We start from the raw sequence: 22,398 nt of genomic DNA, 5'->3' as shown, positions 1-22,398 counted from the left end.
CTGTCCAAAGTGCTTTCCTGAGTTTTCCTTCTCCACAAGGGGTTCTTAGCCCTAAACCCGGAATTTTTATATCCACTCACTGCTCTAGATCTATTTTCTGTGCCAACAAAACAATATGAGAGGTGGTCAAAGGGGGTTGAATGTGGGGGTGGGGACTGTGCCCTGGCAGCCAGGAAAGGCCCTTGTAGATGTCAGCATCTAGGGACCTCTCCCTGGCAGGGCTCTTCAGATCTGAGGCCAGAGGGGCAGTTGGGGGGCATGATGGGAAATTGTGGTTCTTGTTGCCATGTTCACCATTGCTGGTGGGTCCTTTGCACCTGCAGACAGGCAAGTCCCCTAAGATGTTAGGCCACCCCGGTAGAGACCCCTGTGTTCATCTACTCAGTATTTTTAGTGACAAGAGTCACCCAAACCCAGCTTTGAATCTTGGCTCTGCTGCCTGCCTGCTGTGTGAGCTTGGGCAAGTCGCTTGACCTCAGAGCCTCCTCAGGTCCCCCTGTGGAATGTGGATGATTGGGGTGGTACCCATCCTCAAGGGCTGCTGTGAGGGAAGAGTGAGGCCACGAGGGACCGGGTCCAGCACAGAGCCGGCCGAGAGCGAGTGCTCTGTGTGGCTGGGCACTCTTGGAAGCAGGGTTGCAGGACACACAGGTGGACAATCTCTGCCCCAGCTCTGATGGCCTTGCTTGGGTGTCCCCACAGTGCACACTTCTTCCTGGAGATAGAAGGGTTTGATCCCAACCCCACAGTCTCCAAGACCTCTCCTCCCGTCTTCTCCAAGCCTATGGACTCCAACATCCGGCAGTGGTGAGTCCCGGCCCCCCTGCCCGGCCATCCCCACCCCCTGCCAACCCAGCCCTCAGTTCCAGGGGGCGGGGGCGGTGACTCATTCTGGGCCACGTGGCCAGGCCCGGTTGCGGCATGCTACCATTGTCCAGTTTTAAACTCCTGTGTCCCTCTTCCTTTCCCCCACCCTCCAGCCTCTCTGGCAACTGTGATGACATGGACTCTCCGCAGTCCCCTCAGGACGACGTGACAGAGACGCCGTCCAATCCCAACAGTCCCAGGTGAGCCTGGCCCTTCCTCTCATCCCACGGTGTCCACCAGGTCAGGGGCACGGGCACCAGGACCCAGGAGAGAGAAAGAAGCCTCCCTTCCCGGGGGCTGGGACGAATGTCTGGGCCTATGGCTGCGGCATGTAGGCATTTTTGTGGGGGGGGAGGGGAGTACTACATTTTATAAACTATAAAATGTATTACCCATTCATTGTGAAGCATTCAAGCCACAGTATGAAACAGAATGAGAACTTTAATACAATCCCGTCTACGTAACTTAAAAATATATGCATATAAACCATGAAACATCATATGCATTTCCGCAAGAACACACACAAACAAAAGAATGTGAGTTACCATGGTTGCCTATTCGGAGTGTGGGGGCCCAGAGAGATAGATTTAAACAATTCAGACACCACAAAAGATGAAAGTGGGATTTTCCTTCCTCTACTCTCATACTTTTTTAGGTAATCGCCATTAATAGTTCTTCCTAATCACCTTTACTATGTGTATCTAAATATGTGTGTGTGTGTGTGTGTGTGTGTGTGTGTGTGTGTGTGTGTATTTAAAAGCTTCCTTATTTTGAGAGAGAGAGAGAAATAGAGAGTGTGCGGGGGAGGGGCAGAGAGAGAGGGAGACACAGAATCTGAAGCAGGTACCACACCGTCAGTGCAGAGCTGGATGCAGGGCTCCATCCCATGAACCGTGAGATCATGACTGAGCCAAAATCAAGTGTCAGATATTTAACCGACTGAGCCACCCGGGAGCCCCCAAGCGCATATTCTGAAAAAATGTGATTGCATTTGGATTAGGAGGGAAGCCTGCATAGGGCGACACGGATCCCAGGGGCCCGGAGCACTAATGGAGGGGGTTCTGGGCTTTGCAGCACCCTGCAGGCATCGTGGCTCTGGTGGGGGAAGGGGCGTGAGTGGGGGTGGGGGTGCATGTGTGGTGAGTTGGAAACACTTTCTGGCCTCAGTGCAAACCTGGCCAAGGAAGAGCAGAGGCGAAAAAAGAGGCGGCTGAAGAAGCGCATCTTTGCAGCCGTGTCAGAGGGCAGCGTGGAGGAGCTGCTGGAGCTGCTGGTGGAGTTGCAGGAGCTTTGCAAGCGACGTCGTGGCCTGGAAGTGGCTGGTCAGTGCCTGGCTCCGGCAGAGACGGTACAGGGCTGGGGGCCCTGCGTGCTTCCTGCTGTCAACCTTCCCCCATGACAGCCCGTGAGAAGGGCGTGTGAGGAGCCCAGAATGCTGGGCTGGGGACTTTGAACCTGACTCTGGGGCAATGGGGAGCCATGAAAGGGCTTAAACAGGTAAAGGTCTTGGTCTGGCTCCTGCATGGCGGTTGGGAAGGAAGCTATTCAGGCGAGGTGGGGACCGCAGCATCTGAGTGGGGGAAGGTGACCAGCTCTTCAGCAGTGGAATTGGCTGGACTCAAGGACAAGGAGGGCGAGAGAAAGGGAGGAGTCTAGGGTGGTGCCATTGGTGACTTGGTGGATGGTGGGGCCCAAGCTGTTAGCTTGGGGAGTAGCTTGTTAGGGGGAGGTGATGAGCTTTATTTGTAGGCTACCAGGAGAAGGCAGGCTGGAGATTTCAGGGTGTCAGCACTGAAGTGGACAGTGGAAAGCCACGCAGTGGGTGAGGTTGTCCCCTATAAGGGAGAGGGTACAGAAAGCAAAGAGCAAAAGGCCTCAGATAAGGCTCTCCGGGGCCTTGGGGGGGGGGGGGAGTAGCTGGAGAGGGAGGAGGGGAGTGTGCAGCAGGGGAGGGCCTGGAGCAGGGTCTAGAGGTTTGAGCCTGCAGCCCCCACACCCTGCCCCCCCCCCCAACCCCGCCAGGAGCAGACAGGCCCCTCCTGCAGCTCATTCTGTTTCCCTCCCTGCAGACTTCCTTATGCACAAGCTGACGGCCTCTGACACGGGGAAGACCTGCCTGATGAAGGCCTTGTTAAACATCAACCCCAACACCAAGGAGATCGTGCGGATCCTGCTGGCTTTCGCTGAAGAGAACGACATCCTGGACAGGTTTATCAATGCTGCATACACAGAGGAGGCCTACGAAGGTATGCTGCCGTGCAGACAGGGATTGCAGAGGGTCCGGTGGGAGCCAGGCCACGCAGGGACACTGCTGTCACCGCAGAAAGCACTTAGCATTAGCACCACATAGCAAGCACGCCTCTGTTCCTTTGTTCTGCAGATAGCTTTGAGCACTGGCCACATGCCAGGCATTGTCTTTGGCACCAGGGTACAGTGGTGAACAAGACAGATGTAGGCCAATGCTCCAAATAAGGTAATTTTAGATGGAAAATGCTATGAAAATAAAATAGAAGAAGGTAAATGGATCAAAAGTGACTGGGGACAGGCAACTTCAGAGTGGATAAGCAGGGAGGTAACCTTTGACCTGCGGTCTACGTGGTGACAAAAGATTTGGAGCAGGGCAAGGGCAAAAGCCTGAGATGGGAATGAGTTCGACACACTGGAGCAATGGAAAGAAGGCCAGAGAATCTGTCAGACAGCTGGGTGAGGCCAACACATGGCAACTGTCGTCATCGCTACCATGAACCACCCCATTTGGGTCTCAGTGTTGTGGTTTCTCTCTTAAATGGGCTGGAGAGGGGCAGGGAGATCAAATCTGAGATGGTGTTTCGCTGCCCAGCAAATCTGTTGTGAATAATCTGTAAGATGTGTCCTCCCTGGAGTTTTTGGACTCAGTACACATCCCATTAGGGTCTAATGAGGTACAGAAATGATGGGCTCAGGAATTACTGGATGCCATCCTGCTGATATGCCATGGGGCGCTAACCATTGCTCTTTGCAGGTGATGGTCTAGCTTGGGCCCTCAACTTTTCTCATGGGAGAAAGTCATTTTAATTTTTATTCATTTATTTATTTAAACTACAGACTCTCTAAAGGGTTTTCATTACATGCAGGAAAAAGTCAAAGATTGTGAAAACTCCACACCGTTGATCAGAAGAGAGGAAACCCAGGGAAGACTGCTGCCACTGAGTGCTGAGCTGCACACTGAGCTCCCTGGTGGCCAAAGCAAAGAGAGAAACTGGATGAGCTATAAAATGTTCTCAGCCTGCCACCGGGGAGTTGATAGTAGTCTTGTAGCCAGGGAGGTTTAGGCCAGTGCCTCAGGCTTATCTGTCCTGATTCTTTTCCCTTTCAGTCCCCTTCTGTCCCCCTTTCTTCCTGTCAGCATTACAGGGACTTACATACTCCCTTTTCTAGTAGCATGTTCCCCTTGAGGGTGGGGATGGGGTCTATCTTGCCCATAGTGGATTCCCTGGGATGCTTGGCGTCTCACATAAGATGTCCTTAATAAATGCTTTTCGAATGGGTGAATAAATGAAGATTAGCGTATTAAGGCTTTGCTGTCCCAGCTGCAACCCCTGACTTCTGTCCTTTCTCAGCCTCCCCTCACCCCTTCCTTCTTTGTTGGTGGGCTTGTTGGGGGCTGTGAGCACCCACTCTCTCTCCGCATGGTGGGAAGAGCCGTTTATTTCTGTCTTCCCAGAAACCAACCCCACCCCATTTTTTTCCCTCTGGTGGTATCTTCTGGCACCTTTCCTTCAGTCCTGGGTGCTGCCTGCCGCCTGGGGCTAAGGGGCTCCAGCACCACCAGTGTCCTCTTTTTCCTCACTCTGGGCATGTTACTTTGCTTTTCTTTCTGAGTCTCAGTTCCCCCGGCAGGCAGAGGCTAATGTTTCCTCCATATGCTGCCAAGAGGATCCAAAGATAACTAATATTTCCTCCAAATGCTGCTAAGACGATCCAAAGACCACTTTTAAAATATTATAATTTTTAGCATTTTATTAGAGGCCTTCAGAAACGTGCCTTTTCCAAGGCAATTTATGTAGTTAAAACATTTATTATTAAAAGTTTTAACCATATATTTGAGATATTAGCTTAATGAACCATTATATATCCATTGTTGAGATTCAACATAACTATTTTTAATTACATAAATAACACATGAAGAGAGTTTCATTGTCAAACATTTAAATATTTAAATTAAGTTAAAAAAAATCCTTTGCCTATTTCCTACGGTCCAATCCAGAACTGATTATTATGGTGTGTAGACTTGGAAGACGTTCCTAGGCTTTCTACACATGTGTCTATGCCCACATAGAAGTAGATGGTTTTATTTATTCACTTACCTCCTTAACATAGAATAGTATGGTGCTGTTTGCATTGTTCTATGACTTGCCTTTTTTTTTTTTTAACTATATGCCTCAGACACCTTCCCATCTCAGAATATGAGTCTGTATGAAAGTCTGTCTACTTAAAAAAAAATTTTTTTTTTAATATCTACTTTTGAGAGAGAGAAAGAGGCGGGTAGGGGCAGAGAGAAACGGAGACACAGAATCCGAAGCATCTGCCTCCTTTTACCTGCTGAGTCTGAGGATGGCTGTTCTGTGGCTAATTTCACTATTCCCCTGTTGATGGCTATCTGAATGTTTTCTAATTTTTCACGATGACAATAGCACAGTGCACATTCTTTTTTTTTTTTTTTTTTTTTAATTCAAGTTAGTTAACATATAGTGTAATAATGATTTCAGGAGAAAATTCAGTGAGTAATCACTTACATATAACACCCAGTGCTCAGCCCAACAAGTGCCCTCCTTAATGCCCATCACCCATTCAACCCATCCCCCACCCCCACCCAACACCCGTCCAGCAACCCTTAGTTTGTTTTTCGTATTTACGGTTTGCCTCCTTCTCTGTTTTTATCTTATTTTTCCTTCCCTTCCCCTACGTTCATCTGCTGTGTTTATTAAATTCCACATATGAGTGAAATCAAATGATATTTATCTTTCTCTGACTGACTTATTTTGCTTGGCATAATACACTCTAGTTCCATCCACATTGTTGCGAATGGCAAGGTTTCATTCTTTTGATAGCCTAGTAATATTCTATTGTATATATGTACCCCATCTTCTTGATCCATTCATCAGTCAATAGACATTTGGGCTCTTCCCATAATTTGGCTATTGTTGATAGCACTGCTATAAATATTGGAATATATGTGCCCCTTCGAATCAGCATTTTTGTATCCTTTAGATAAATACCTAGTAATGCAATTGCTGGGTCATAGGGTTAGCTCTATTTATAATTTTTTGAGGAACCTCCATACTGTTTTCCAGAGTGGCTGCCCCAGTTTGCATTCCCACCAGCAGTGCAAAAGTGTTCCCCTTTTTCCGCATTCTCGCCAATATCTCACAGTGCACATTCTTGGCTATGACCCTGTGCTCAGTGTGCACATTTCTAGGTAAATACTTTGCTTTGGATTTTCTGGGTTCAAGGAAATGTATAATGATAATTGCCAAATTTGCCTCCAAAAAGTACTGCTTTATTCTCCCCCAAATACTCATTCCCTCACCCTTCACTAATATTGGAAATTATCCTTTTGTTTGGTTTTGGTTTTTGCCAATCTGGCTGGTGAAAAGTGGAAAAGTGTTAACTTGTTAGATTCTAACTTTCATTTTCTTGATTATCGGTGATTCCAAACAGGTTTCACTTTCTTCATTGGCCTTGTGAATTTTCTTCTCTGTGAGGTGCTTGTTAATAATTTTTTTCTCAGTTTTCTATCAGGTTGTTTGTCTATTGGCTAATATATCAGGAACTTTTAAAAACATACTGTCTCTATATGTCAGATATTTTCCCCGGCCTATCAGTTGCCTTTTAACCTTCTTTAAGATGTCTTTTGAAATACAGAAAGCTTTAGTTTTTATCTTATCAAACATGTTTGTTTTTCTTTTGTGGTTGTTTCTGCATTTTATAACTTGCTTAAGAAGGTCTTCCCTGCCAAAAGGTTAGTTATAAATGAACTTTCCATTTTTTTTAAACGCCAAGTTCTTTAATCCACCAGGACTTTATTTTGTGTGTGGCATGGCACGGTGGCCTCTCTCTGGAAAATGCTGTTTCTGGTGGGGCATTCCGAGACCCTTCCCCAGCCCCAGCCTTCCAGTCCCTTCCATCTGGAGGCTCCACAGCCTCCACCAACAGGGTTAAGGTCCCTCCAGCCCCTTCCTGCTACTGCTCCCCTGTTCTGTTCCTCAGTCCCTGGGGCACCATTGTCCCAGCTCCTAGGCTAGTCACCCCTTCTCTCCCAATCACTCCCTCAGGCCATGCTGAGGACTCTTTCTCCTAAGGGTCTTTGGGCCTCAGCCTTTCTTTCTCCTCTGGAGCGACAGTTCCTCACAAATCTGGGCTGATTCTAATGCATCCTCCAATTCTGCACCCAGAGTGATGGGAAAATACACAGGTAGAAAACCCCAAACTCTGGTCATGTCACTTGCCTGCTTCAATGCCTTATGACTTCCCACAGTGCTCAGGATAAAGTTCCAACCTCTTAACCTGGCCTACGAAGTCTTGAGCCAGCCCACCCAGCCTTGATAAACTTAAGCGGTCTCAGCATAGAGGTCACTTCTGGGAACCGTGGCCCTGCCCCCCTCCGGCTATGTTAAGAGTTCCGGCTCTAGGTACCACAGCCCTTGCCCCTCCCAGTATCATAGCACTTAATTCCCAGTGACACCCTGAGCTTCTCGAGGAAAAGAATCAAAACCACACCCCATGTACTTCCCTGTCCCCAGCGCCTGGCACGGGAGCACAGAGCAGTCACTCCATCAATATTCCTTGCGTCCATGCGAATGAATGGAGCAAAGAATGAAGCTGGGATTCTTGACAGCTGGGCGACACAGACCAGACAGGCAGCTAGTGTTTAGCTGTGGCTCTGTGGAGGGTGTGGAGGCCCCAGAGGAGGCGTCACCCAGGGCCCAGCCGTTGAGCGACCCTCCCCCATCCCCACCCTGTCCGCAGGGCAGACGGCACTGAACATCGCCATTGAGCGGCGGCAGGGAGACGTCACTGCGTTGCTCATCGCTGCTGGCGCCGACGTCAACGCCCACGCCAGGGGGGTCTTCTTCAACCCCAAGTACCAGCACGAGGGCTTCTACTTTGGTGGGTACCGCCCCGGCCCGGCACGGGCTGCCCCAACCGGCGCTGGGGGACAGGGCCTGGAGCCCCCACTGCTGATCCCTGCCTGCTCAACATGTCCAAGGCCCAGCAGTATAGAGCCGGGACCGGGGAGGCCGCAAGGGGCAAACCTTTCTGAACCGGACATCCAGGGTAGACCAGAGAGGGAGGGGCTGAAGAGGTGGGGAGAGAATGGGAGAGCTGCTTTCTGGGGGCGTCAGCTGTGATCTTAGAGGGCACTTGGGCATCCAGTTGAGCAGCCCTGTGTAGGGAACCGAGACTTGGGGGACAAAGCCCTATTTTATAGGCGCAAAGACAGGTCCCCAGAAAGGGAATGATTTGCCAGTGTAGTAAGGAGCTGATGCAGGCACTGGGCCCAGTGCCTTCCAGGAATGCACCTAGGAAGTCAAAAGTAAGAGGGGAAAATTTCCTGACTCACAAGTTAGAGAATCCAAAAGCAATTGGGGTCAAGACACTCTGGGTGAAGAAAAGATCATTACATATACTTTAGATACAGTGAAATTCACAGTTTTAACGGACCGTTCTGTTCAGCTCCACAAATGCATACAGTTGTGTAACCACCACCACGATTAGGACAGGACATAAATAGTTCCATCACACCTGAAAATTTCCCACACAACTTTGTCAACCTGTCTTCCCACTCCAGCCCTTGACTGACAACCTCTGGCCTATTTTCTCTTCTGAGTGGTTTTTCAATCAGGACAGCCTGGGTCTGAGCAGCCAGGAGGACAGGGTCTTGTCCAGTCCATTGCCCAGCATCAGACCCTGTTGGAGACAGTGTTGGGAAATGTCTGTAAGGAGGGATGAAGAGAGGGAACAGGAGGGAGATTGGAAAGAAAACAGCAGGAGACCTGTTGTCCGGTCCTGGTTCTATCCCAGGCTTGCTGTGTGACCATGTGTGAGTCACCTGCCTTCTCTTTTTTTAACAAGCATTTATTGATCACTTACTATATATACCAGGCAGTGTTCTAGGTGTCGGAAATGTATCAGTGAACAAAACAAGGATCCCTACCCTCATGGAACTTACATTCTACACTGGAGGAAAACCATCAACAATAAACATAATAAATAAGAACACCATAAAATGAAAATGCACTTAGAAAATGCTAAGTGCTATTGAAAAAATAAAAAGTAAGGCAGGGGAAGGGGAATTGGGAGTTCCAGAGCAAGAAGGAGGTGGATTCCAATTTTAAATAGTGTGGTTAGGGTAATTAATTGAAAAGATGACGCTTGCACAAAAGATTTGGAGGAGGTGAGGGGATGAACAATGTAGATACTGAGAAACAGCACTACCAGCAGAGGGAATGGCCTGTGCAGAGGCCCTGAGGTAGGAAAATGCCCGGTATGTTCTAGGAAAAGGAAGAAGGTCGTTGTGCCTGGAGGGGAATTATGAGGGTAAAAGAGAAGATGATGTCAGAACATGTAGGGTCTTGTGGGCTATTGTTCTAACCTGAGCTTTTATTTTGGGTGAGGTGAGTCTCATGTGTTACTAGGGTCAATCTGGCTGCTGTACTGAAGGCTGAAGGTAGTGTTGGAGGGCCAGAGTGGTAGAAGAGAGACCAGTTAGGTTATAGAAGTGATGTAGCTTTAGCCTCCCCCATACAGGGCAGGTGTGGGGAGAGGTCACAGGGAATATGAGGGATCAGTCCTGCTAAGGATATGGGCTTCAGTCCTAGGGCTTGGGGAACACTCTTCTGGTCTAAGAGGGAACTGAGCTCTGGCGCTCCCCCTACCACCCTCCAGGCGAGACACCCCTGGCCCTGGCAGCATGTACCAACCAGCCTGAGATTGTGCAGTTGCTGATGGAGAACGAGCAGACAGACATCACCTCGCAGGACTCGCGGGGAAATAACATCCTACACGCGCTGGTGACAGTGGCTGAGGACTTCAAGACGCAGAATGACTTTGTGAAGCGCATGTATGACATGATCCTGCTGAGGAGTGGCACCTGGGAGCTGGAGACCATGTGCAACAACGATGGCCTCACGCCGCTGCAGCTGGCTGCCAAGATGGGCAAGGCCGAGGTGGGGCCTGGTGAGGGGGCAGGAAGGAGAGCGGGGAGGCTCACTGCCACTCTGCCAGCTCATGGGCCTTTCTGGGGACTCCACAGATTACACCTTGGCCTGGGGAAGATCTTGGCCTTAGGTCTTGAAGTGCATTTTGGCCTGAGTTGGGTTTGTTCTGAGTGAGTGACCACACAGGACCACTGAGGTGCAGCATGTGGGGCCCCTGCTCTGGACTTCAGTCCCTAACACTCTGTTTCTATCCCCTGCTCTGGAACCCTTTGTCTGGGGTCAGAGTGAGGGAGCTTTAAGACCACAGTGACACAATACCTCATGTGCTTTGTGGCTGAGGATTCCCAGGTGGCGAGGCACCCAAGCGGAGGCTGGGCCTGACCCTCTGGGCCTTCAGCCTCTCATGAGGACAGGAGTCCTGGAATGGCTGCTCTGGATCTGGAGAGACCTCAGTCTCTCATGTTGAACCTCTGAGCCGAGTTCCCAGCAGAGAGTGTGACTGCTTGCGGCCCTTTGTGCCCTGGTGGTGTGGCTGAGGAACTCAAGGCTTAGCCTTGGTGAAGACTAGAGCTGGGGTGGGCTCCCATCTCTGTGGCTGGCTGGAGTCACAGCGTGGTCTGAGATCAAGGTCAGGATTCTGGTGGGGGGCAAGGCTCAGAGAAGCTTGCTCCTCAGCCTCCATGGTGTCTGATCCTTGGGAGGGGACTGAGGCTCCCGGGAGGCTGTGGGAGGACTGGGTGGGTACAGGGGCTGTTGAACAATCACAGCTGTGCCAGCCTCGGGGCAGCTGACAAGGGAGGTGGGTGCCCCGAGGGCCTTGGGTCTAGACCCAGTGGTCAGGCCTGGGGCTCACAAGGGACCTTTTCATTCTCTTGTGGGGGAAGGAGGTGTTGGAGATTGGCTTCGACAGAGGAGGAATTGTGTACATCCCCACTCTCCCCACTGTCTCCTACCCATAGCCGGGACACAGTTTGTGGGAGGCTTTGAGGAGAGTCAGATTAGGGCTGCAAGCGGAGCTTCCTCTGAGGCCCCCTCCCTGCCAGCCGCTGAGGCAAGTGCTGTGTCCGCATGGAGCATGGCCCCATGTCCCCTTGATTCTCTAGAGGACAATGTGCTCCCCTGTGGCCAGTCCTGGGGATGGGGCCCCCTCATTCCTGGTCCCTTCTCTTCTTCATTCAGTGTTTTTGGGAAACTTTTCTGGACGATGCCCAAGGTGGCCGCCATGCTAGGAGTGGAGGGTGCAGAGACACTTAAGACACACCCTGTTCCTTGAGGCTTTTCGAGGCTGGGGGCTCAGGATGGGGAGACCTGCCTGTCCCTGGGAGCTCTCTGCCTGGGCTGTGGGGACAAGGCTCCCATATGAGATGACATGGGAATATGTGAGATCACGGCTCTGATGCTGTTCTCCCCAGCAGGACCCTCTTCCTGGGCCTTGGGTTGGTGCCCCAGGAAGCCCTGGCCCCTGTCTTGGGAAGCAGTGAGCTGGAGAGCAGTGGCTCTCCACTTTGCCTGCACTTTGGAACTGCCCATGGAGCTTTACAAAACACAGATCTCTGCATCCCCCCTCCAGAGATTCGGACCGAATCAGCTGGTGGTAAGGGATTGTTGAGTGTTCCTCATGACTCTACCATGCAGTGGGGTTTGAGGATCACTACCTGGAGAGTGGGTTTCCGAGGCCTCTCTGTCAGGCTGGCACTCTTGTATCACCCCTTGTCTGGCCCACAGTCAGTGGGCGAGTGAGCCTCAATGAGCATGGTCTTGACTGAGGGATAGGGAAGCCAGAAAAACTTCTAGTATCTTCTCACATCCGGGTCAAACAGAAATTAGTTCTCAGAATTGTCAATTCCCAGATTCTTCACTGAATGGGGTCCCCAACTGGTACGAGGATTTACGAGCTGATTGTGCAGCTTTCTGCATCATGCAAAGGGCCTCCACACCTTTCGTCCCTGGTATTCACAGTCCCTGGAAGCAGACTGAGCAGCAAGTTTCATACCCATTCCACAGATAAAGCTGAGCCCAGGGGTCTTGGTGGCAGACGCACAGGCAGGATTCAATCCATCCAGGTGGGAGCATCTTCCCAGCCCTCCTCTACAGCTGTTTCTCTTCCTGTCCCCAGATCTTGAAGTACATCCTTAGCCGTGAGATCAAGGAGAAACCACTCCGGAGTCTGTCCAGGAAGTTTACTGACTGGGCGTATGGGCCTGTGTCGTCCTCCCTCTATGACCTCACCAACGTGGACACTACAACAGACAACTCAGTGCTGGAAATCATCGTCTACAACACCAACATTGATGTGGGTCTCCTGGGAGGGCTGGGGAAGAGTAGGGGCGGGAGGCTGGCCTCTGGCCGGGGGCTCAGGGGGCACTGGGAAGACCCATGCCACTAGCTGGACATGTCTGTAGTCTTTTGCCTTAGCAGGCAGAGTTGACACAGAAAGGGGAGGGGTAGGGAAGGTGCTGTATTTTCCTGTTCCCAGTTGACCTTGGGTTGTAAACTTTTGTGGTGGGGGTCTCCTGGGCCCAGAATCTTGGCCTGGGCAGTGTGAGAGTGGGGGTGCGAGGGTGGGATGACTGGTGTTGATCTTATCTATCCTGTTTCTCCCCCTCTTCCCTAATGGTTCCAAAAACCCCCTTACCCTCTGGGAAGGCATAGCTGGAGCAATCAGGGAGGGCTTCCTGGAGTAGGCAAGAGGGGGGAGATCTGTAAAGCTGGAGGGGAAGAGAGAGGATCAGCAGTGAGAGGTTTTTGGCTTTTGGGGGAAGTGAGGCAGCAGGCTGGATCTTCATCCTCCACGTGTTACCAAAAGTCATGCTCCCCAGAGCCTGCTTTGTCTGGTGTCTCCCTGGAATCCTCATGGCAGCCTGACAGGTAGGGCAGTTTGATTGCTATCAACTTTATGGATGAGGAAACTGAGGCCCTGGGAGGGTCAGGGGTTTTCCTAAGGTCGTACAGTGAAGGGGGCCAAGTTGGGGCCATAACCCCAGTCATGGCCCTTCCCCCTCGTAGCCCTTGCTTCCCATTGAGCAGCAGGTTCTCCTGCTGGAAACCTGGCTCCTGTGGGGTTCGGCCGCTGCCTGGGGGGGCTGGGAAAGAGCCTACAGAGTCAGAAATTACCTTCCCAACATTCCCAGACCAACCAGTCATGGGACACAATGACTGGCCCTTCTGCCAGGGGTGGTGCTGACTCAGAGCTCCCTCTGGAATGAAGGCCCTTTGAAAATGGTAGTGGTGTTCCACCCCCAGAACCGGCATGAGATGCTGACCCTGGAGCCCCTGCACACGCTGCTGCATATGAAGTGGAAGAAGTTTGCCAAGTACATGTTCTTCTTGTCCTTCTGCTTTTATTTCTTCTACAACATCACCTTGACTCTCGTTTCCTACTACCGCCCCCGGGAGGAGGAGGTACGTTTGTGCCTGGAGGGAGGGTGGTGCGATGGTCAGAGCTTCAAGACCTGGGAGCAGTCCCATGTGCAGATGGGGAAACTGAGGCCCAGAATGACGAAGACATTTGCATGGCATTCCCCAAGTGTCATCCTTCACAGTTTCTAGGGAACTGAATATGTCTCCAGTGCTAAGCTATTATGGGGAGATCTGGAGAGCTGGGAGACGCAGACCCTGCCCAGGCTCCATCTAAATCTAGAGCTGATTGGGTGTTTCTGCTGTGAGGGCCACAGGAAATGGGAGGAGGGGGAGGTCACTTTGAACAAGCTTTCCCATCACTCTGGGGCTCAGTTTCCCATTCATTACACAGGGCCCAGAGTTTCAGCTGTGAGTGTCCTGTGAGTATCGGGATACGGATGGGTTCTGAAACGAACGAATGCCATGAGGTGTGAGGGGCTAACATGGACTGGATTGTGTCCTCACTGTAGAGTTCCGGGCTCCCACTGTGAGTGGGGCAGGGGTAGGGAGCTGCCCTTTTTTCTCTCACACCCTACAGAGATCAGGCTTCGTGCTGTCCTCTGGCTCAACTTGAGGGTTAGGCATGTGTATGTGCATGGTCCCTCCAGAGTTGGCATGACCCCTGCCTTCCTCATTCCCCATTCTGCACCCATCCATTCCTTTCCTTCCTCCCAGGCCCTCCCACACCCCTTGGCCCTGACGCACAAGATGGGGTGGCTGCAGCTCTTGGGAAGGATGTTCGTGCTCATCTGGGCCACGTGCATTTCTGTGAAAGAGGTGAGTGGGCCGCAGAGCCCGTTTAGACTTGCCTGAAAGGCAGGCAGAGTGACAGCAGGCCTGCCTTTGATCCAGCCTGCTCTGCCTTACTACTGAGCGGCTTTGGGGAGGCGTTTCCTTTCTAAGCTTTGGATTCTTAGTTACAAAATGAGAATACATAGATCAGCAGGTCTGTCCTACCTACTTTCCACCTCTCCACCCCCCTGCCCATCTATCAGCCATTTATCTACCCTCCCAGCCACTCAGTGACCCATCTTCCTGTCCCTCCATCCACACATTCGGTCACCTGTCACTGACCCTGTCATTCATCTGAATTCACAGCATTTCTCCCCACTGTCCTTCTATCCTTCATCCATTTTCCATCTTTCCATCTGTTTATCAATTGATCACTTATCAATCCATCCATCTAACTAGTGAATCAATAGATACATGCTGAACACCTTCTGTATGTGGGGCCCTGGGGGAAGGTGATAGGGAGGGAGGGAATTTGTCCTCTTTGAGCTCACAGTCTTGTAGGGGATTTCAGATAGACATAAATATCTGCCCTTTAAAATAGGCTACGAAAAGGGCCCTGTGTGGGGTCCAGACAAGTGCTCAGAGGAAAAGAGATGACTTTTATCTGGGGATACGAGAGGGAGGGAAGGCTTGAAAGCAGAGATGGCCTTTAGTGTGTGAGGGTAGGATTGGGCATGAGGACACTGGGGAGGAGGCCATTACAGGGTGGGCATGGGGAACAGCATACAAAAAAGGCTCAGAGGCGGCAAAGCAAGGCCGTATAATTTTTTTGTCTTTTTTTTTTAATTAAATTTTTAATTTTGATTTCAGTGCAGTTAACATAGTGTTCTATTAGTTTTAGGTGTACAATATAGCGATTCAACAATTCTGTACATTACTCAGTGCTCATCAGTATAAGTATACTCCTTAATCTTCATCACCTATTTCACCCATTCTCCCACTCACCTCCCCTCTAGTAACCATCAGTATGTTCTCTGTAGTTAAGAGTCTGTTTCTTGGTTTGTCTCTTTGTGTGTCTCTTTTTTTTGTCTCCTTGCTTGTTTGTTTTGTTTCTTAAATTCCACATGTGAGTGAAATCGTATGGTATTTGTCTTTCTCTGACTGACTTCTTTTGCTTAGTCTTATACTCTCTAGCTCCATCCATGTCATTTCAAATGGCAAGATTTCATTCTTTTTTATGGCTGAATAATATTCCATTATATATATATATATATATATATATAATGGAATATTATATTCCATTATATATGTATAATGTATATATATATATATATACATTGTGATATATAGCTATATATCTTGCATTTTCTTTATCCATTCACCTATCATGGGATACTTGGGCTGCTTCCATAGTTTGGTGATTGTAAATAATCCTGCAATAAACTTTGAGGTACACGTATCCCTTTGAATTAGCGTTTTTGTATTTTTGGGGTAAATACCCAGTAGCGCAATTACTGGATTGTAGGATAGTTCTATTTTTAACTTTTTGAGGAGCCTCCATGCTGTCTTCCACAGTGGCTGCACGAGCTTGTATTTCCACCAACAGTGCACAAGGGTTCCTTTTTGTCCACATCCTCGCCAGTACCCGTTGTTTCTTGTGTTGTTGATTTTAGAAGCTGGGCCACATTTGCAGAATGGCAGGGAGCTGTGTGGCTGTACTGCTTTGCAGAGTCTGGGTGGGGATAAGGGGGTAGTGAGAGGTGTGAGAAGTTTGGGGGTGCAGCCATGCTTACCCTGGGGCTGCCTCTGCGTGCCAACACGGATCCCCTTCCGTATCCCTCACTTGGGCTCTGGCTTGGCCTTCACACCCTCCCCCTCACTGAGTCTCAGTCCTGGGGAGACACTGCCTTCCTCAGATCCTCCAGTGAGAGGCATGAAGAGGGTGCAACTTTTCTTTCCTTTTTGGCCTCAGGGCATGGCGATCTTCCTGCTGAGACCCTCAGATCTGCAGTCCATTCTCTCTGATGCCTGGTTTCACTTTGTCTTGTAAGTAGGTCTATCCCATTGGTCAGCACCGCACAGGCAGGGCTCAAGTCCTGTGTCGTGGGTGCTGTGTCCTCTGGAATGACCATCCTCCCACATCACCATGTCTCAGTCATCCTGCCATAGTCTCATGGCCAGGGACCTCCTTTCTCCCCTCTAGTAAGAGAGGCCCATGGATGCCCATGGAGAGGACCAGAAGACCCTACCACAGTGCCCACCATCAGGCTGCAGTGATGACTGACTTCACCCTGACATAGAGCCCTGGGCAGCAGATGGGGCAGAGAAGGCAGGAGGAGGCTTAGTAGTGTTGTTTACTTCTTTATGAAGGGATGGATGGTCTGGGCCAGTTCCTTCTAGTTGCGTGGGGGTCCAAGGTTACCATGTCGGACTCTGGCAGATCAGGGCTGGAAAGCACTGGAGAAATCATAGAGTCTCATCTGTAGCATGAAAAACCAAAGCCCAGAGCATGGAAATGAGTCATGCAGAGCCTCACCCCCAGCCTCCCAGTCATCTTCATCTTATGCTAGAGGAGGGTTGGCCGCCTTAGGGCCCTAGCCAGAAAACCCAGCCCAGCAGCCTTTCTGAACGAGGTCACATGCAGATGACATCAGAGGCTTACGTGACCCTTGTCTCTAAATGAACAGAGGCCGATTCGGCATTGCTGCCTGTGAATGGAGCAGGATTTGCAGCATGGGACGAAGAATGTTTGGCTCTATGGCTCTGTAGGTCCCCTCTTTTGAGCATTTGGGAAGCTGGGTCTCTATAGGACCTTGAATCTTGGCCCAATGTTTCCAAATACTTAGGTGTTTTGTTACCTATGTACCTGCCTTCTAGAGGCACGAATGGAATTCTTCATCCCTGCGGGCAGGTGGGGTGCCCAGATACTTCAGTGAGTGGTAGGCCAGGTGCAGGACTGCCCCATGATGTGAGCCACATGGGAGTCTTTTTCCCTTTGAGAAAATAAGATAATTCCAGAGAAGAATTCATTTATACAGCCACTGGCTTTAGTGCAGACAAAAGGCACCGATGCACTGTCCTTCTCTTCTGCTTCCTAGGTGCTTTGACAGTGACGAGGAGGGTGTATACACGCTTCCTCACTTCAGTCCAAAATGTATCGATTACCCAAACATTTGCTTTTCACTGCATGAGAAAAACAAGGTTGCCTGTGTCCTACTTTGGCTAGTTAGATATTTTATAACCGTGGAGACTGTGATGTTATAAGCAAGAGAGCTTTTTATCCAGATGTCTGCATAGCTGATGGTTAGCGATGTTTAGGAGTAATTTTGATCCCGTGTGTTTGTTATATATTGTACCCTAATAATTTTAATTGTGGTAAAATACACGTAACATGAAAGTTACCATCTTAACCATTATAAGTGTACAGTTCAACAGTGTTAAGTATATTCATTTTGTTGTGCAACCAGTCTCTGTTTAGCGTATCTATCGTTTAGCATGTGTTATAGCTTTTAAAAAGATTTTACTTATTTATTTATTTTTAATATTTATTTATTTTTGAGAGAGAGAGTGTGTGTGAGCAGGGGAGGGTCAGAGAGAAAGAGGGAGACACAGAACCCGAAGCAGGCTCCAGGCTCTGAGCTATCGGCACAGACCCTGACGCAGGGCTTGAACCCACAAACGGTGAGATCACGACCTGAGCCAAAGTCAGACACTTAACCGACTGAGCCACCCAGGCACCCCAAAAAAGATTTTAAAAAGTAGGTCGTAGGAGACTTTTGTTATGAATGGCTTTTAAGTATAGACATGGTCAGTTTTTGTCATTTTTGTTAAAAATGCAATTATTCACTGTATCCTGTCTACCCCACTGGTTTCCTGACCTATGTGGGGCTCAGAAATCACGTGGAATCACGTGGGTGATTTAAAAAACATCCAACCGCTTGGGCTGCTCTGCAGGGCTTTTGAACCAGAATCTCCTTGAGTCCTGGGGATCTGTATTTTTAACAAGTCCCTGTCAGCTGCAGCCAGCCCACTGTTGGCTCTGACTCGCATCTGCTGATGGCTCCTGCAAGGCTGGATTTTAGACATGGTTGAGTGGGGCCAGGGCATCCTCGCCTGTCTCTTTGGCATTAGCCCACAGGGTGCGGGAGGTAGGGGGTTTGAATATCTACCCGTATGCTGAGGAGGAGTAAGTAAGGCCCTTGTCTCCTGTGTCTCCTGAACAGTTTTGTCCAAGCTGTGCTTGTGATACTGTCTGTCTTCTTGTACTTGTTTGCCTACAAAGAGTACCTCGCCTGCCTTGTGCTGGCCATGGCCCTGGGCTGGGCCAACATGCTCTACTACACGCGGGGATTCCAGTCCATGGGCATGTACAGCGTCATGATCCAGAAGGTGCGTTGGAGCTTTTGAGCATCGCAGACAGGCAGGCTCTGCAGCGGGGGAGCCCTCAGAGAATGTCCATTTTCAGGTGGGGAGACAAGTCTGGAGAACAAAAGGGCCTTGTTTTATGGGCCAGCCTCTGCTCTTTCTCCCAAACCCCACTGTCTCTCTTTGCCTTTGGTCAGGCTTTAAGTGTCCAGACCCGAAAACACCTGGCTTGTTGGACACAGGGAAGGAATAACGCTTTATGAAGTGTGCTCACACCCAGGCAGTGGTGTGCTGGTAAATATTTAACGACCAGCTCTCTGGGAAACACACACACACACACACACACACACACATTATGCTTATTATAAATTTTACTATGCAAAGGAAGAGTAGTATACCATTTACAAATAATAAAATAAATTATGCTCTTTATTGTAAATTCCACATAGCGAGTTGAATCCAGCAGAATGATTTGTTGATTTTGTTGAGCTCTTCCATCTGTTGCCAATCTGTGGTTGCAACTGACAAAAGTATTGTTGCAAGCATAAATGCTGGTTGGTATTTTTCTTGACTTGAAGGTGTGAGATGAAGCCCTATGTGGGATCTTCCCTTGTTTGTCAGTGATGTGAGCCACTTATTTGCTGAATCGGATGATAATTTTCAAATGCTGGAAGACTGTTTCATTAATGTTATTGTGTAATTTACCATACAGCAGCTACAGATAGGATACATTCGGAAGTTTAATCTGCCGTAACATTTTCTCTATCATTGTCTTAATTCCAGACCTAGACAGTCAGCAGAATAATGTCTCTGATTTGTACCATTTACCAATTTCCATGGTGTAAATCCTACCATGGCTGATTTCCAGCTACCAATATGACATCATCAAACACAGAGTCGGGAAGAGATGTGCAGTAACACATTATGTAGTACACGCACACCGTATGACTGCTGTAGATGTAAATAACCTTAAGAGCATAGGTAATTGTAAAATAACTAAGTGATGGGTGTTGAATATTATCTTTGTTTTGAACATAATTTACTTAATTATAAGCTTATGCGATTTAATTTTTAATAATGGTTGTGTTTAAACACCAGCTTACAAAATTCATGAAAACGTAACCGTCAGCTCTTACGAGCGTGTATGTGCTGGCTCCAGCACACCACTGCCCCCAGGAAGTGTGAGGATTTCAGATGTGAGTCTGTGAAGAAAGGTGCTCCCATACAGGCTGAATCATCAGGGACTGAGACAGACTGTGTTCTAGGAGGGAGGAGGGAGGTGAGCGGGAAGGGAAGGGAAGGAAGGCTTCTTGGAGGAGGTCGGCCTAGAGCTGAACTTTGGAGCATCAGGGGGATTTGTCTAGGGGAAGGGAGGACAGCCTGAGGGGAGGCATGGTTAGGGTGAGGGGCCTGGTGAGGGGAAGCAGTAAGGAGATCAGGGTCTAGTGAATATGTGCTCAAACCTTACCCTTGAATCATGTTTCTTTCTTTATAGGTCATTTTGCATGATGTTTTGAAGTTCTTGTTTGTATATATTGTGTTCTTACTTGGATTTGGAGTAGGTAATTGATTTATAAATAATAGGAACTCCCACATTTGTAAAGCACCTTCTATAGATGTCAAAATGATAAGGCACAGGAGCAGCCTCAGCAACACTTATGTCACCTACCAGTGGAGCCCTTGCCATGCTTAGCATTTTCCAAGCATTGTCTTTTTACTTCTCCCAATATCTCGACTAAGGGGGAGTCATCATCCCTGATCATAAGGTAACTGAGGCTTAGAAGCAGGCCCGTCACTCTTGTCCATCCACACTGTGGGGTATGCCACCCACATTCACATCCAGCATGTTATGTGGCCCCACAACCTGAGGTAGCCTGGGCAGGTGGTTTTGGCCCCATTTTACAAACAGGAAAACTAAAGTTTGCAGAAATTTGACTCATCAATGGTCTTTGAAAAATAGGAGTAAATTAATGCATGGAGATAACCTCCTTTGGCCCCACGCATTGTGTTACTTGTTGTTTACTTCGGATATACCTATGAGAGCCTCTGGTCTGCTGGGGACTGGAGATAGGGAGGCCCCACTTAAAATCTCTTCACTTGTACAACCTGATTTTATTTTTATTTTATTTACAACTCCTGCAGAGAAAGATATCATTGTATTTTCCCATGCCAGTTCTCCTCCTCCCATCCACCAGCCCCCCCAGGGATCATTGGCATTTGAAATTAGGCAGCCATTCCCATCTTCTGGTATCTTTGCTGGACCACAGTGTGCTTATTTATTTCCTCCTTCACTTGTTTATTTATTCATCCATCCATTTACTCATTAATTTGACCATCCATTCATCCATCCATCCATCCATCCAACAATGAGCCACTAGTATGGTGTGTTGGAGAGAAGAGAAGAAAGAAGCCAGGTCTTGGCCAGGGGGTCTCCCTACAGAGCATTAGAAAGGGACTCAGGACCTTACAGTCTTGGAGGATGGCCCAGGCTATAGGAAGTTGGGAGTCCAAAGCCTGGTTGGGGAACCAGGGATACATGTGGATTATAATTCATAACTCTGCAAGTCTGTGAGTGATCAAGGGCCAAATGGCAGGGTAGAGGAGCCTGTTTTGTTGGGCAGGAAGAGCTTTCTGCAGGAGGTCAGGGCAAAGAACCAGCCTGATGAAGCTTCCGGGAGCTGAGGCTGGAGGTGGAATCTAAATGGCCAGAGAGAATGAGGCAGTAGGGCTGCAGTGTGTATGTGGCGGGGGGGGGGGGGGGGGGGGGAAGAGGGCGGGGGGGCATGTGTCTACGTGCAAGTATGCATGAGCTTGTTGGGTAATTAGCCAGGCACAGAGCCAGAGGAGAACACCCTGTTATGTCCTCCCAGCCCTGGCTTCATTGATCGAGAAGTGTTCCAGTGACAACAAGGACTGTAGCTCCTATGGCAGCTTCAGCGATTCGGTGCTGGAACTCTTTAAGCTCACTATAGGCCTGGGCGACCTGAACATACAACAGAACTCCAAGTACCCCATCCTCTTTCTGTTCCTGCTCATCACCTACGTCATCCTCACCTTTGTCCTCCTCCTCAACATGCTCATCGCCCTGATGGGAGAGACCGTGGAGAACGTCTCCAAGGAGAGTGAGCGCATCTGGCGTCTACAGGTGAGCCTGGCAGAGGCCCTGGCACGGGGGCCTTCACGGGGACCAAGTTCAGCACACGGTATTGACAACTGTCTGCACCAGTGGATCTGGGGTGGGGGCCTGGGAATCTGCAATCAGCCAGGTTTGAGGAAGTCTTAGTCCAGGTTCCCTGGGTAGAGGGTCTAGGCAGTGTGACTGGACAGTGGCACATGTGATGCAAACCCAGGCTTATGGACATGTACTGCTCAGAGTTAATGACGTGATATGTGGATGTTGAACTGTGACCTTAGACTGCATTGAGAGGAGCAGCATAGGGCCTAGGACAATTCTGCTGTCCTCGACCCTGGCTGCCACCTCTCACACGCTGTGGGCCTTATACACTGAGGACACTACCCCACAGGATGGTCCAGAACCGGTTACCAGGCCTGAGAGAGGACTGGAACCTGTGCCTCACAAGAGAAGGTGTTGGAACTAGAGTTCAAGAAGGCGAGGGTTCCCTCAGATATCTGCAGAGCTACTTGTGGAAGGACAGTTTCCTTCTGTGGCCCCAGAAGGCAGAACTGAGGTGTTGGGGGCAATGACCAGGAAGTTTCTAATTATTACGGCCTTCTTAATTGGTTCGTTGATTATATTCAGGATAGATTTGACAAATTGTTGACAGGAAAACTGCTGAGGGGTAGTCCAAGGCTGGCATGGAGGTGGGACTACGTG

General features: G+C 49.5%; 1 protein-coding gene across 5 annotated transcripts in view; it reads left to right on the top strand.

Moving 5' to 3' along the window:
* TRPV3 (transient receptor potential cation channel subfamily V member 3) overlaps positions 1-22,398 on the top strand; it is a 37,657-nt gene that overhangs the window by 8,477 nt on the left and 6,782 nt on the right. For 3 of the 5 annotated variants that reach the window (XM_058705924.1, XM_058705922.1, XM_058705923.1), the window contains exons 3-15: positions 703-807; positions 981-1,067; positions 2,035-2,189; positions 2,937-3,113; positions 7,876-8,016; positions 9,796-10,076; positions 12,184-12,360; positions 13,311-13,469; positions 14,142-14,243; positions 16,171-16,244; positions 18,422-18,587; positions 20,059-20,125; positions 21,434-21,708. In XM_058705924.1, coding sequence (XP_058561907.1) covers positions 703-807; positions 981-1,067; positions 2,035-2,189; positions 2,937-3,113; positions 7,876-8,016; positions 9,796-10,076; positions 12,184-12,360; positions 13,311-13,469; positions 14,142-14,243; positions 16,171-16,244; positions 18,422-18,587; positions 20,059-20,125; positions 21,434-21,708 — 1,966 coding nt within the window. Of the gene's footprint in view, positions 1-702; positions 808-980; positions 1,068-2,034; positions 2,190-2,936; positions 3,114-7,875; positions 8,017-9,795; positions 10,077-12,183; positions 12,361-13,310; positions 13,470-14,141; positions 14,244-16,170; positions 16,245-18,421; positions 21,302-21,433; positions 21,709-22,398 lie in introns of those variants that run through there. The other 2 variants (XR_009255469.1, XM_058705925.1) reach the window with 2 other exon arrangements.

Source organism: Neofelis nebulosa, chromosome 16 (assembly GCF_028018385.1).
Source record: "Neofelis nebulosa isolate mNeoNeb1 chromosome 16, mNeoNeb1.pri, whole genome shotgun sequence".
Classification (NCBI taxonomy): Eukaryota; Metazoa; Chordata; class Mammalia; order Carnivora; family Felidae; genus Neofelis; species Neofelis nebulosa.
Note: the sequence above shows the minus strand (reverse complement) of the source record. Positions and strands in the feature narration are given on the sequence as shown.